The 16,111-nt window shown below is 38.9% G+C and overlaps 1 protein-coding gene across 1 annotated transcript; it reads right to left on the reverse strand.

The window, feature by feature from the left end:
* Positions 1–185: 185 nt before the first annotated feature.
* camk1ga (calcium/calmodulin-dependent protein kinase IGa) lies at positions 186–14,785 on the reverse strand. The gene is made up of 13 exons (XM_056437056.1): positions 14,753–14,785; positions 12,296–12,407; positions 8,199–8,324; positions 7,782–7,856; positions 7,091–7,229; positions 6,668–6,791; positions 5,256–5,331; positions 4,868–4,980; positions 3,074–3,152; positions 2,907–2,994; positions 1,575–1,921; positions 848–944; positions 186–760 (listed from the first exon to the last, which is right to left on the reverse strand). Exons 2-12 carry the CDS (start codon positions 12,379–12,381, stop codon positions 881–883), a joined length of 1,317 nt encoding a protein of 438 aa, XP_056293031.1. The 5' UTR covers positions 12,382–12,407; positions 14,753–14,785; the 3' UTR covers positions 186–760; positions 848–880.
* Between the last annotated feature and the right edge of the window lie 1,326 nt (positions 14,786–16,111).

Below are 16,111 nucleotides of genomic sequence, written 5' to 3' on the forward strand. Positions count from 1 at the left end.
GAGTTACTCCACACATACTGAGAAAACAATACAAAAAGAAACAATATATGTGACTACATTTGTGAACTCAGAATCCTCCATGGCATCATTAGTGCTGACAGCATCTTTTACACCAACTTGTGGCACTCCATGAGCACAAGAGAGCAGCTTCTGTATATGTACAGAAAACACTGGGAATCAATGACTCCAGTATGAAGTTTAATTTCAGGAATAAAAACAAACATCCTTCATATTGGTGTAAAGTGGAAATTGGATATATAATCCATCAATGAATCCATCATAAATGGGCATATAATAAGACAAGTCCAAAATTCTTCAGTCAGGTTGAACAGTCAACACACTAAAGTTAAAGGTACATTCTCTGATTTAGTTATAGTTTGCAATGGTGAAAATAAATTCTCAGCTAATCAGTTTTATTAAAAAAATAGAAGCCATCGGAGTTCAAGGTACAACCATGTCAATCAAATACGATGGAAACAATAAAAAACTGTGGACAATATAGATGAGAATGAATGTCACCGTGACACAGTTTGTCTGAATTATAATCAATTAATTCCTTTTTATTGTGGTGTTAAATATAGATATGCAGTCATTCCCAGTTAAAGTGTTTTTATAGTGCAGGTATACTGTGTGTGTCTGCCGATGGAACCACAGCAGAGAACCACAGCTGACATGAAAGAGCTGAGCAGCAGACGTGTCAACGGCTTCATATCCAGAGGGATGCCACTGAGTGTCGTCAACTCAAGAGACGAAAAAGAAACTAAAAAGAGAGAGATTATTAAAAATGTGTTATCAGCAATTTGTATAGCCAACATCTAAATTCTGACTGAAAGAGAAGATGCTTTACCTGCATTAGATTCATCACGGGTTGGCCAGCCAATCACATGACAGAACACACTCCAGACTGAAGCGACTGGTCCTTCCTCTGGGACACAGCATCCATGCTGTGGCACATCAGACACAACCAGGATTACACAGACACCGAGACAAAATATATCAACATATAAACAGTCTCGAAAAGCCTTTGAACAATGATATTATGATGTCAGTAGTTTTCCTAAACATGACTCAACATCTATGACAGTATAACAACTCATACTGGAGGCATTTTATCCACTGCATTTAATGAAAATACAAATTATGAGAAATTTAAAAAAAGAACTCTTTATTTACGTCGTTTAATATTTCTTGATACATATTCTGAACCACTGGGCTGGTCATTAAATCTATATCTAAGAAGAAGAAAGAGACGTGGGGAAATTCTTCTCTGCATTTGACCCATCCTTATTCAGGAGCAGTGGGCTGCAGTGAAGCGCCCGGGGAGCAACTACAATCTGTATTTAATGTATATCCTAACGGCAGTTTATATGCATCTAATATCAATAAATCATCTCCGAAATGTAAGAGATGAAATATTGCTAAAACATTTTGCAGAGCATATTAATTTTGTAATTTCACAAAGATAGAGGCATATGTCCAAATATTATTTTTTTAAATAGTCTCATCAACATTTTTGTCATAACTTTAGTAAAGCTGTCTGATTTTAGCAGCTGGAACCGGGCAGCAGCTCTCACCTCTTAGATGGCCTGAAAGGAGCGTCGATCTCTGAAGGGAATTTAGTGACCTCTCTTGATCCTTCTACGGTGAGGGCGTTGCCAGGCTCACTGTGACGGGCTCTCAGTGGTGGACATGGACCTCTGCCCGACTCAGGGCTACTGCAGGATAGACGACTGGCTGCATGAACCGGATTCCCGTCTGTGTCGAGGGCATCAGCCTCATCGTGGCAGGTTCCCAGTGCCTTCTGGTCATTCTGGGAGTCCTGTACTACGATGTTGGGCGTGAGGTGTGAGGCGGTCGGCTCAGTGAGGGACGACTGCAGTTTCTTCATGTGGTGGATTACTGAGGCTATGTTGAAGACTTGCTGTTGGAAATGGCCACACAAAAGGAAGAGAGTTAGACTGGTGCTGCCGACATATGGCATGACAACTCTGTCTTGGATCAGTGAGGACAGCCTGTCATGGACGTGTTATGGTTGGCTTCATATATAAAAGTGACTGCATCCCTAATTATTGACTTGACCTCAATAAAATTGGTACAGTTTGTAAATAGTTTGGAGACACCCCAGGTTAAAAGGGTTAAAACCCTATCACCATGAAACTTCCCCATTTGATTTCTTACATTCAGACAATAATTTTGTATATTACAAGTTCTCTGAAAATGTACTGTATGTTTGAATATGGAAATAGAAATGAACAGAAATGTAAACATTGGATAAAGCCCGGTTCAACATTTTTGTTTCATTTTGTCAAAATATAAAAGTCAAAGGTTTTTACAGAGAGAGTTTCAGATACGTTTTTATCCCTCCAAAAATCATAAAATACTGTCAACAGACAACAAACACTATTTCTCAATTTCTTTTATGAAATATTGTATAAATGAGGTTAGGAATTATTTATGAACAAAACCCTCTGCGAAAACCTTCAGAATATAGAGAGGAATAAAACTGGATGGAAGAGCTACTGAAGTAGTCTGAGAAAAAACTTCTTTAGAGAAAACAGACACTTCAGCTGAGCGGGTATAACACATTGAAGTCATAGATATCCCCATGAAACTCTCTGAGTTGATTACTGACATTAAGACAGTTATTTTTTATATCACAAGTTTTCTAAAATGTAATGTCGAAATTTGCAAAAGAGGGCATTTGCTATGGGTGGTTATGGAAGAAAATTCTAAACTCTTAAAATTGTAGAATAATCTATCTCGACACTGTTTGCCAATCTGCCCAATATGTTTAAAATGCTCATATGTACTTAAAATATAACTACATACACTGTATTTGTTTGTATGTTGCTCAGCTTATAAGGTTGCAATATAAAGTAGTCCATGAGCCGACAGCCGACACTTACCTTCCATTTGGATTTAGCAAAGTTTCTCTCCATCTGTTCACAGACAGATTGAAAAATGTCCACGTCTTTAGCCGTGTTTTCAGCAATCCTGCAATAAACAGAAAATAACTTGTGTGTATTGGTGTGTGTGTGTGTGTATGTGTGTGTGCCCAAAGGAAAGGACTCACCATGGGTGTCTGAGTGCCTGCTCAGTGAGGAAGCGTTTTGTGGGGTTTTTCTCCATCATATTCCTGATGAAGTCTTTGGCTGTTGAGACATGGCATGCTCATCTGTTAGTGTCTGATTATACATTAAAGCACTCTGAACTGGTCACCTGCAGTGTATACACGTTGGAATCCATCTAATTAATCAATAAGAACTTCCAGGCTACAACAAGAGATGGCAACAACAGAGTTAACCTGTGACTCTCCCCCAACTCAACGTTCCTGCGGGGTAATAGCAGAACGAGGCTCAAGCTTGTGTGTTTAGGGGACGTTGAGGCTTGGATAGGCTCGTGTAAAGGAGACTTTATTGTGCAATGTTAAACAGTGTCCTTTCCTTGACCCTTATGTGGATCTGATGACCATCTGAAAGTTGTGTTCAGTTTAAAGTTCTTTATTTAGTATCTTGGTTAATTATATCTGCTGTAATCCAAACAGGTCCAACCCTGATAGCAGTGGGTGAGGTCAGTATGATGTAAGTAGGTATGCTGGTCTATATTAGGCTCTAAACACATTCTGATCTATATTTAGCTAACACTGAGGTTAATCATACTAGTGTCACTGGTTTTGTCACATTGTCACATAAAACAACCAGAGCTGGATCATGTTTGTTCATGTTGTCGCTGGCAAACGTTTTCACATTAATCTCACACATCTTGACTATACCCTACGTCGATGTTGAAAATACTTTGCAGATATTTAGTGTTCTAGATATCTAGAAGGCGTCTGTGAGGCATCAACGAGCCTCTGAAGCTTAAAGTCATGAAGTGTGATTCGTGATTCGTAGATAAACCAAGTCAAGTGATTTAAAACTGCATTTACTTGAGGGCAGTGGACAAGATGTGAACGCAATATTATTATTATTATTATTATTATTATTATTATTATATTATTGTTGATATGGTGAACTTGTCCCCTTTTTCTGGACAAGGATAATCAAGTAATTCAAATCTGAGTGTAAACTATTTTTGTCTTGATTTTAATGTCTTTGAAAGTTTGTTTAAGTTCTTATACTAAAGCGAATAGCCAACATGCTTTTTAAAACATTCTCATAAGGTGACATTTGCATAACAGGACAATGATTGTCACTTAAAAGTCTTCTGAACGTCCGTTGGGTCTATTGCACCCAACATTCCTTGAAGTCTAACCACATTCTCTTGAAATATTGAACAGAAACAATGGAAATATTTTAGAGCACAATGGAGAACTGAATGACACTCATCAATGTCAGGACCCACATAAGATAAGGTTAAACAGGACTCGTTCAGGCAGATATTAGCCTGAATTATTTAATCACATTTGAGAACGGGAACTTATTAGAAATCAGTTGCTATTTTATACATTCAGTCATGCGCTCTTTTTTCGGAAAATATCTGGCGGTTAAGCTGCTAAATGATTCACTATGTTGACTAGCTAGTCTCTATCTATGTCTGATTTGTATTTTTTAGAGCTGACTGCAGCTGCCTGCTGCATCTAAACAATGAGCTGGAACTCACTGTAAAGCTCTGTAAAGCCGAGGGGAGCTGAAAATTCAGCTGATAATTCTCTGTACATTCAGCATTACAAATGACCCCTTTCACATAGTCTGCATTTTATTTTGTGATAAGAATTCTGAAAGCTGCTTTAGGTCTGGCCTAGGTCAGAGACTAAGTCCCTGTTGTTATGTTATTATGAATGGCAATTCCAAAAGAGAAGGTTTAGGGGCATCAGGGGCAAGTTTGTGAAGACTGAGAAGTGAATTTTCTTTTGTTGTTTCCATACCTGAATCAGAGATGTTGTCCCAGAAAGGTGAATGGAAGGCATACTCAGCTCTCATGATCTTTGAGAACAGTCGAGTCTCGTTATCTTCAAAGAATGGAGGGTAGCCGCAAAGCCTGCAAAACAGAGACAAGCAGCTAACTCAGCTAGTCCCATTATATTATTGATCTATTTTGGATATTGTATAACTCTGGTTGTATCAAACTGATGAAATAATTACTATAGAGTTTGTGTATTTACTGCATAAATGTAGGCTTATTATTGAAAGTAAACTTTCAAATGTAAGCTTTTTGTGGGGGAAAATAGCTCCATAACTAATAGATCCCATCAGTTCTCTAGTCTGTAATGTTCTATGTGCTTGAGAGAGGACAGAAATGTAGAAAAAACGTACAGGATGTAAGTGATAACTCCAATGGACCAGCAGTCCACTGCTTTGTTGTAGGGCTTCTGGGCCAAAACCTCAGGGGCTATAGAACGACACAAAGTGGTGATACATGTTAACAGAAACAATTGACTTGTACCATGGAGGTCCTCTATGTCATAGATTATAGTATTAATCAGCAACAACTCCTCCCATAGAAGTTCTACAGTTTGAATACGACTGACAGTCAAAAACCTTCCATGTGTCATTATGACAATGTGTACTCACTAGCTGCTAATACATTTAAGCATTAGAAACATTTGAACATAATTCAATTCAATTCAATTCAGTTTATTTGTATAGCCCAATTTCACAAATTACAAATTTGTCTCGGAGTGCTTTACAATCTGTACACATAGACATCCCTGCCCCAAAACCTCGCATCGGATCAGGAAAAACTCCCAAATAACCCTTCAGGGGGAAAAAAAGGGAAGAAACCATCAGGAGAGCAACAGAGGAGGATCCCTCTCCAGGATGGACAGGTGCAATAGATGTAATGTGTACAGAAGGACAGATTTAGAGTTTAAATACATTCAATGAATGTGACAGAGTGTATGAATAGTTCATAGTAGGCATATTCCACGATGGAGACCTCCACGATCCATCAGGCAGATGGATTTAGAGAGGCGGAGTGGATGGAGTCTCAACAGTGGGCGGAGTCTCAACAGTGGGCGGAGTCTCAACAGGACAGTGGCGTCGTCGGTAGCACGATTACATATTCCGTCTGAATATATGCAACTGGACTGACATTGTTTTATGAAAACTCTATGAAACTATGACGGCTCCTGCCCCTCAAAGAATCGCCAATGGCTCCTGGTGAAGGAACCTGAGGGCTATGTTGTACAACTGAAACAGCCACAACAGAACAGCACCTCGTCCACAATAGTCCCTCCTGGAGCTCGGAAGAACCACAAAAAGACAGGCAAAGGCATCGTAGATTGGTTTTAGGGGCGTGGCACCTCTCTGGCAGGAGAGGAACCAGAGCCAGTGTGGTAAGAGGTGGAGTGGTACCGACTTCATAGTTAGGCACTCCTCCATGCATGGCACCAGGTCTGGATCTAACCTCCTGTCTGAATGCTGCCGTTTTGGCCGCTGAGAGGAAGGCTCTCATGTACTGAACGGAGAGTCTAGCCTTCTAAGAACCCCGGATAAAAATGGATGGATGATAGATCGCTCTTGCCCGTTTCAACTTTTCAATTAGCATGCACGCTGTATAATATAACTTCTTTTAGGATTCCTTATCACCACAGATACACCACTAAAAGTACATTGGAACTTACGTTTCAGTCATATATCTTTTTAAGTTGTTTCAGTTAGATGTACAATTTTTTAAGGGAGGGTTGCAAAAAAGTGTATGTCTTTACCCCTTTCGAAAAACTCACCAACATATCCTGGTGTACCGCAGGCTGTGGACATCACACCGTGCTCTATCGTCTTCGACAGACCAAAGTCACTGACCATGATCTTTGCATTCTCCTCTGTATTATAGTACAGCAGGTTCTCGGGCTGCTCAGAGACAGAGAGAGAGAGAGAGAGAGAGAGAGAGAGAAAGACGGTGGACAGTAGAAGGGAAATACACTTAAAGTATAGTGTCACTAAAGCATACAGTACTTTGGAAAACTCTCTAACGTTTTAATTTATTTATAGGGATGTGTTTTGGTCATTTCAGCTTGATATGTTCTTTCATCGGGGAAATAATTATTCTGTGTGTGTTCCTGACTTTGGCTTCTTTCAAGGACACATTTCAGACTAAAGACTAGTTAATTGGGGAATTTTCCAAAAGTGTGTGTGTGCTTGAGTCTTACCTTAAGGTCCCTGTGCACAATGCTGTTTTGGTGCAGGTAGCTGACAGCCTCCAGCACCTGTTTGATCACTGTGCTGGCGTCCTTCTCAGTGTAGGCCCCCTTGTCTACAATGCGATCAAACAGCTCCCCACCTGACACTCTGCACATACACAAACAAAGGAAACCATCCGTATTTTATTAGGGATCATATTGCCTTCTTCTTATAACACAACAACAATTATAAAGAGTTCTGTTGGACAAAAAGGTTCGTTGTGGACCTGTAACACTTCAGAACTTTTTAATATATTTTGGAGATTCCACAGTTTCTATATGAGGATGAATATTAGTGGATAAGATAATGCAGAAAACAATTAGCAGAAATGGTGTAGCCATAGAAAAATGGAAATTTGCGTTTGAATATCTTTCGCGGAACAATCTGATACAGAATATGTATTAAACTGTCAATCAGTGTGGAATAAGAAGGCTTTTTCCGGTCCTAAAGCTAAAGGGGAAACCAAAGGGGAAAACTCTATGTTAAGGGGTTTAACAAGCAGATGTCATTCTGTAGGTGTATTTTTGGTGTTACGGCATTCATATATAAAAGAGGAACACTTACAATATATTGTTATTGTCAGATTTAATTCCACTCTCAATATTTTGTTCCACCGAACTAATAATTTGGCAAAAGTTTTATATTAATAAATCCACTTACAGTTGCAAGACCAGGTAATAGTGCGTTCGACTCTCATAGAAATCCTCCAGTCCCACCACGTTCTCATGCTGTATCCTTAAATGGTAAGAGAGAGGTTGAGGCATTAATGTTGTCCTCAGTAGCAAATGTTGCATTTTTACTGATTCTGGCTGCTATTCTCGGCCCTGGACCCTGTTCTTCACACGTATATGTACACGTATGAAGAAAGGGGGCCTAGTTAACCTCTGACTCAGAGCGGGTAGTATAAACAAAGTTAGAAAGGTAAAACACTTGCAACTCAATACATTTAAAGAGCAACACAGTGTTGACTTCACACGCAACTGAAAAGTGCTGCTGAACTGCTCTCTGTTTACTGGAACACAATGGAAATGTCATGTATGAATGAATGTGTGTGTGTGTGTGTGTGTGTGTGTTTACCTTCTCAGTACATTGATTTCATTTTCGAGGTTGCTATGAGCGAGGTGTTTTTTCTTCAGACACTTTAGGGCATAGAGTTTTCCTGTTGTCTTCTCTCTCACCATAAACACCTCTGAAAAAGTCCCCCTGAGGGACAGAGATACAAATATTGAAGGAAGGGTTAGTGAAGTGGAATCAGTCCGTGAGAAATTCTCAAACACATCAAACCGTAAAGGACACAATAGTATTTGTTTTTTGTATTATTTCATGAGCATTAATAGTTCAAGAACTGATTTTTGCTATGGTTTGTCCTTTACTTCAGAAGAGAGACATAAATGTTTCCAGGATGATGGACAATTACCAAACAATCAGACAGACATGAGATGTCTCACTTGCTTTAGGGTCCCCACAAGAAGAATGGATCACTTCTGTGATTGGTCTTTTTTGTTTTCCTTTTACTAACCTTAATTTTACAAAAGTTATATTACGCACATTCTTAAAAGTGCTTTGCTATTGCTCCAGGCTAAACCTCAACACAAGTGTTTATGCTTTATTTTGAATGGCACTATAATCATCCTGAGTTCCATCCCTCGGCCGAGGCTGACAGACATGACTTCAGCATTATTCTAATCTCTGTAAACAGATTACTACCAAGTAGTAGTGACTAATCACATTCAAACTGACTTTGGTTGAATACAGTGGTTCAGGAATGAGTCCTGAAACCCAGAAATGACTTCTGATTCAATTGTCTCAAAGTCAATGGGTTTTCTGAATGTTTTTTTTATTAGATGCCTGAATGTGGTTAAAACAAGCTTAATTTATTTGACATTTTGTTCAAATAAATAAAGAAATACCATGAGTTTTGAATAGTTTCTCTTAGTCTTAAAAAAGGCGGTCGCTAACACGTGGCGATTTATTTTCATACTAAAAACATCGTCACAATTTTCGCCTTTACAACCGTGTTACTTAAACTTGCGCTCATGCGAATGTGTTCTTGTTGGTTTATAGCCTAATGTTAGCTTTGACTTCTCGCGACTGTATTCATGCTCCAAATCAACAGTGATGTTAATTTTATGAAGATGATGTCCCTAAACAGTCCAGGTAAAAAAGCAAAAGAGTCCGAAAGTTGTCTCATCCAGTTCACCAGAATACCTCGAGGCTTTTTTGCATGTTATTATTATTAAGGAGCTAAAAGGTGTCATACTTTCCAAATGTAACAGTGCATGTATTCTCTTTCCTTTGAAACCTCCACTCCTCCCCACATTTTCTTCAGAACCCAGAAATGGCTTTCAGTACTGTCATATTGGTGGTTTAGATTGAATAAGGAAGCTACAACATTGTTTTTTACAGATTTCTTTTCAAGGAAACAAGTGTTATCCCTTTTATGCAGAGACCACATAAAGTCTGCTCCATCCATTCCCAGCCCAAATGGAGGCGGGTCAGTCTTGGGTTTTAGCATGGCAGCCATTCTGTTTAAGATCACAGTCAGGTGGCAGCTAGGGTGGAACCATATGAAGGTATATTTTGAGAGCAGATTTCTCTTTTTTAAGTAAAAATACATGAATAAAGTATTTGTTAGTTTTTCTTACGAAACTAGAATTGTTGGCTGCAAATCAAAAAGCTTTGCTCTTAAAAAAAAAGTTTTGCTGTAAAAAAACAACAGCTTTGCTCTCAAAACATTGTTTTTGTTTGTGTAATAAAGACACAACTATACCTTCACATAATCTCTCCTTTTGGCCACTGACTCATGCATATGTTCAGGTGATACTGCAGCTGACCTAAAACGCCTGAGGGAGACTTAAAAACAGGCCTTATGAATGCAGCGTTCATATTTTAGTTGTGCACTGTGTTAGACTCCTATGGCCTACTGACACCTGCCATTTATGGAACGCTAAATCTGAGCCTGTATTTAAAAAAACAATTTTTAGATGGATATTCCTCCTTACTGAATGGAGCATATTGGACACATATCAACATATTTATATCAACTTATCCACTCTCATATCCTAGAGCAGATGTCACTAATAGGCGGGTCCCAAAAGCCTGGACCTAAAACAAAACATTTACATGAGATGAAAATGATATCACAAGAGTTTGCATGTTCTCCCCGTGGCAGCGTGGGTTCTCTCCGGGTTCTCCGGCTTCCTCCCACAGTCCAAAGACATGCAGTCAGGTTAATTGATCTCTAAATTGCCCATAGGTGTGAATGTGAGAGTGAATCGTTGTATGTCTCTATGTGTGCCCTGAGATGGACTGGCGGCCTGTCCAGGGTGTCCCCTGCCTTCGCCCTATGTCAGCTGGGATCGGCTCCAGCGCCCCCGCGACCCTGATGAAGATGAAGCGGTATTGGAAATGGATGAATGGATCATAAGATGCTACTCAGCCAATAAAATATGTGTATAAGCGTCGCCCTCGACTCTTGACTTTTGACAGTCACTTGTTGACTACATACAGACGTTAATACAACTGCTAGGCTACGTCGATATATACTGTATGGGACTAAATCTTAGCAGAGGTTAGAGATTATTGTTCTGGACCTTTGATGAGAAAATGTTCTCTAACTGTACCACGTTGAATCCTAATTAAATTCCCCTGACCTAGAGGAACATCAGAGCCTTTATTTATTAGCCTTCAGTGGAGATGTTTAATTTCCTGTAAACATGCTGATTCATATGTTTTCTCCCCCTTTAAAAAAAATGTAATGTTAGCACTAGAGATTCACTGGAGATATTAAAAATGACACAAAGATCTGCTCATCCACTACCTAAAATTGCTATGTTGCCAAGCGGTGCAAGTCCATCACTGATGGTTTTGCAGAGTAAAACATGTGTTAACACGTTTCAGTCTCCTGTTGACACCAACACACACCTGCTCCTGCTTACACCTCCTCCCTTCATGCACCTATAGTATGCTCATCCACCAATATAGTCAGTCAGATTCTTAATCCTTTAACGAAGTGGTGCTAGGATGTTCCAGCACTGCTGCTCTGACGTCAGTGCTCACAGCCAGTGGAGCGAGGAGGGCTTTAAGCAGCTTTACGGCTACAGGACAGCTCTGAGGAAGCAACACCTACACTTAACTTAACAGCCATTTGTTACAGGTTACTGTACTGACAAGTAATTTGAAGTCAGCCTGGTCTCACTACATTTCTGAAAGTGATGCAGATAAAGCAAATTATGTTCAGGACAGAAGATAACTATAGTTTGTTTCAACCATAGAGTTTTGGGAAGTTGTAGGGCACTTGTTACCAATCGCATAATAGAGTGTTGAACTTCAATATTGATGTGTACCAAATGCTTGTTTAGTCATTTGCACTCATTCATATTCTTTGAGGAAATGTAGTATGATTTGTAATCATAATGTTAATGTTATGTTGTAATTAATGTGTTGAAAGTTGATGCAAAGTTGGTTGTGTTAAACAATGACAACATGTAATGTTTTGTTTAAAGGGCAACCCAGCGTTTGAGTATTGCTCCTCCATAAAGTTGAGGCTGGGCCAACTTTTATCCCTGAGTGTTTCCCATGATGCAACTGGATAGTGTCTTTTGTTAGCCCGGTCCTGTCTGTGCAATATCAGAAGACATTATACACCGGTTTCCACCGTTGATAGCAGGGATTTACCCTCACTCCGGGGGCCAATGTGAGCATGGTAACTGGGAGACAGACAGCCTTCTATCCACAGCCTGTCCATCGACAACTCTCATAACTTGGGCGAAATGATTTAAAGGTAAAACAATAGTGGAAATCAGGCTGCTGGCTGAAACAAAGACGCCTTTAGTGTGATGGTTCATTATTTTCACATGAAGTGAATTTAGCATTTAAATGTGTCATTGTAAACTGTCCCTGCCTGTTGTCAGCTAGCTAACTCTGCTACGTATCGTACTCCTATCTTCAGGATTTTCTGACCGACAACCATTAATTCCCACAAGCTGCTGGCTCAAGCCCACCACCTGTCTGAAGTCTGTACCAGTTACCCTCAGAAAATGGGGTTTGAGACCTGATTCGTTGTCCTGGTGTGACGAAGGTATATGTGATTTATAAGCTGTTGCACTATTGTTGTGCACTAAGTAGACAGATGACTATCACGCCAACCTATCTTCATCATCAGTGGTACTTACGATCCCACTTTCCCCTTGAATTCAAACACGTCCTTAATATTACTTGTGCTTTTCTTCCAGCTGCAGATGATCTCCTTCCGCCCCATCTTGGCTCTGACGTTGCCGTAGACTCCTGAAACACAGATTACATCAATTATTAACATTTCTTATGGATTAAACTAAGATGCCTGCCGAGTTATGGAAAGAAATATGTTTGGCAAGGTCACAGTGACCTTTAACCACCAAATTATAATCAGTTCATCCTTGAGCACGAGTTGACGTTTGGGCCAGATTGGAGGGAGTTGTCTCCAGGAGTTACTTAGATATCCCGTTCATGAAAATAGGAGGGACGGAAAATCCAAAAACAAAATACCTCCGGCCATCAAATGAAGATTATAAATCCAATATTGTTAAGGAATGACTTCAATTGGATCATTATCACATAAGTATGTGTCTCTTTTTAAACACACTCCGCTTCAAACAGAGAAGACTACTGTGGACCCACTCCAACATGTCTCTGTCCCTCAAATATCAATGGGGTAATATATCTTAAATGTGACCTTAAAACAAATCTCATTCTGTGAATTGCAGCATCTTGGCAGGGCCTAAATGTAGACAGTGCAGGCAGTGTTGTTGCACCAGGGGCCCGTAGAGGAAGCGGGGCCCCTCACAAAATGTATGCCGGAGTTAAAGCTCTTGTAAGTAATTTAGATAGTCATCTTGAAAAACACCTGTGTCCAAAGAATATCCATTTACTCAGAAATGGTGCATCTGCAAAATGATGTCACGCCCATGGTTTTCTTTTGAGGGTGGGAGGGATGGGGGGACAGTCAGGAGAAATCCATAAGTCAATGATTTGCTTATTCTACATAAACTAGACAAACTATAATGAACTATAATAAACAATAATAAACTTTATTACAATATAATAAACTATTAAATGAATTAAATATAAATACAGATATGCAGTGACGAAGATAACTATAAATAATAACTAGTAACCAGTATACACTGGGGCCTGTCGTTACTACCAAATCCCATCTTGTGTAAGATTTGTGTTTAATAAACTTACATATAATATATAACTTAATAAGATTGGTTACTTCACCTTTTATAAGTATTAAAACACATCAAACTGAACTGAATTTATAATCACAGCAGCATTGGTCGTATTCTTTAACACCTGATATTGCAGGGTCCTGAACAAGGGTGGTCAAACAGAAAAACACTTACATATGCTTTTTTTTTTTTACAGTCATATGGATTATTTTGAAAGGAAATAAACTTTTTTTATATTTAGGTACAAGAACTTGACGTAAATGTGTGGTGAAACAAGTAACTTATTAGATAAGGCTATTAATAATGACCCAATGAACAAGTCAGTGGAAGGGTCATAAGTCTGTCATAAGTCATTGGGAACATCCTAATTGCTGTCATGGTCAAATATTGACGGCATAATGTCGTCTCCAGTGCTCATCCCCTGTGGGAACAGATTAGTGGCCGTTTCCTTGACAGAACAAAAATCGGGTCGTTTAATAATCTACGCCTTGAGAGGCCAATGAATACTGGAATGTGTCAATATTTGTGCATCCGAACATTGATACAATTTATGGAATTCATTCATTTTTTTAGATTACATTCTGATTATACAAAAACCTTTAAATAGTTTGAACCACAGGATATTGCCGGAATTCTGCATATTCTAAATGATGAATACAATTTTGTCAGAAAACTAATTAAAGTACAGACTTACAACTTCAACTTGTATCCATCCTCTTTACAAAGTGAGGAACAGGAATTCATTTATTCACCTGCACCTTAAAGCTTTTCAGCATCTTCAAGATTCAAGATTCAAGATTCAAGATGTTTTATTTGTCACATACACACACAGGGTGTGCAGTGAAATGAAAGTGGCAATGCTCAGCAGGAATCTTTTTACCGTGGATCCGTTATTTAGACAAACACTGAGGGTTGACATGAAGGGATTCAGGGAACCTAGGGCTCAGGTGGTATAACGTTATAGCGAACGCTAGATTAAAGTATGGTTCGCTTCCTTAAAATAGCTTTCGCTGTTTGTGTGCTTTAGTCATTCTAAAAACCGCATACCAAAACATACTGCATATACTCGTGTAACGCGTGTCTAAACTAATAGTAAGTTAAATGTGCTGTTCAGCTCAACCACAGTCTGGAGAGTAACTCCCAAACGATTCATGTGCACGTTGGCTTTGTCCTCCTGTTGAAATGTCATGTTTAGAGTTATAAACGGAGTTCGGCGAGATGAAGTACAGCACGAGTGTTTCCTGTGGGAAACGAGCTAGTTTGGTATCTCGGATTTTTACATTTTAATCTATTATACAACTGTATGTGAGCAAAATTCGTGTTTCTCAACAACAACAAACTTATTTGTATCCACACAGCTTCAACATGTCACCAGAGTAACGTATTCAAGTCCCGGAAAGTAAGAAATCTCGTATTTACCTGAGAAGCTGTGCTGGGCTTGTACCGTTGAGGTATCCACGGGGAACCTGATGGTTTCAGGGAGGCTGCGAGTCTTCTCGAGCAGGGGGCGGGGCCTCGTCCTCTCAGCTCCTCGGTCTCAGCAGCAGACGACATGCTACATTCAAAGACTCTTGGAAACGGCTGAATTTCGGGTTACTAAATAGTTTCCCATTTGTAAAACTGAAACACAAGCTTTGTCATTGATTGTGTTCATTAAGTTCATTTGTATTATTGATTCAGCAAATGAATTTGTATTTCATAAATAAATATATACATTTGTGAGGGCATTTTTTTAATAATTCACACGGAGTTCTGGTTCTGGTATGGTAATCTGTCAGGATAAAAATGTACATTGCAAGTATTTATCAAAATATGCAACTGATTAAAAGAAGGCTGGACATTTTGTCAATAAGACAATATGGGAAATGATACAATGATGGTGATAATTAAGCCAATATATTCTATTTAATTTAATTATATGTTCAACATACATTACTTCCCTGAATTTCAATGTGTTTCCAAATTACAAGGTTAATGCTTGAATTTCAATTCTTTATTATAAAGTTTTTGGTGTACATTTTAACAATAAAGGCAGCTTTCCACACATTTGAGAAGAAAGAACATGGTGTCATACCCACTTATTCAAAAGGTCATCCATTCATTTTTGTTCAGTCAATACAAGTTACTTGACTATCTATTGACCTTTTCCTATTAGCTTTATATCATTGCTTGTATTTCCAAATGTTAGTATTCCTTACTTGTTTTTGAAATCATGCACTCACCAAGTTTTTTAAATCAATCAATAACTAACTATTGCAATTCATAATTGTTATATCTAAACTGCCCATCATAACTGGGCCTTGTGTTTACTCAATTCTTGTCAACATATTTTAAATTGACACTGCCGAAACTCATATGCTGAATAAGGAAAAATCAGCAGCCACTTCTACACAAACAGTCAGCATACTTGCTATTATGATACATCCCCTAAATATTGTCGCAGCTATCGGTACAACTTATGTATGCCATATATTGTGATGTGAGTTTTAACTGTTCAAACATTTCATTTGATCACCTTCACTTCAGCAGTCTGCACAGCCTGGAGATGTGCAATGCTGCAGCACGAGACGTGTTCTTCAATGATTGATGGCAAAGCTAAACAGATAACAACAGCAGCTAATGCAAAGATGCCCAGTAGGGCATATAACTGCATCATTAGTTGTCATAATTAGAGTAATGTATACAGACAACATATAAAGCAGACCAGAGGGCATGCACAAAAGATATTCAGCTACAAGAGTTTGCTCTTGCAAACAAAGTCAATATTGGAAACATTGT

This window comes from Pseudoliparis swirei, chromosome 18 (assembly GCF_029220125.1).
Source record: "Pseudoliparis swirei isolate HS2019 ecotype Mariana Trench chromosome 18, NWPU_hadal_v1, whole genome shotgun sequence".
Lineage (NCBI taxonomy): Eukaryota > Metazoa > Chordata > Actinopteri > Perciformes > Liparidae > Pseudoliparis > Pseudoliparis swirei.

Bases quoted from the DNA above. Each gene is read 5' to 3' on its own strand.
- camk1ga (XM_056437056.1), bottom strand. From the start codon at position 12,381: ATGGGGCGGAAGGAGATCATCTGCAGCTGGAAGAAAAGCACAAGTAAT. The intron at 8,325-12,295 runs GTAAGTACCACT...TCTGTCCCTCAG, and splicing joins TTCAAGGGGAAAGTGGGATC to GGGGACTTTTTCAGAGGTGT. The intron at 2,995-3,073 runs GTGAGTCCTTTC...TGTTTATTGCAG, and splicing joins CAGGCACTCAGACACCCATG to GATTGCTGAAAACACGGCTA.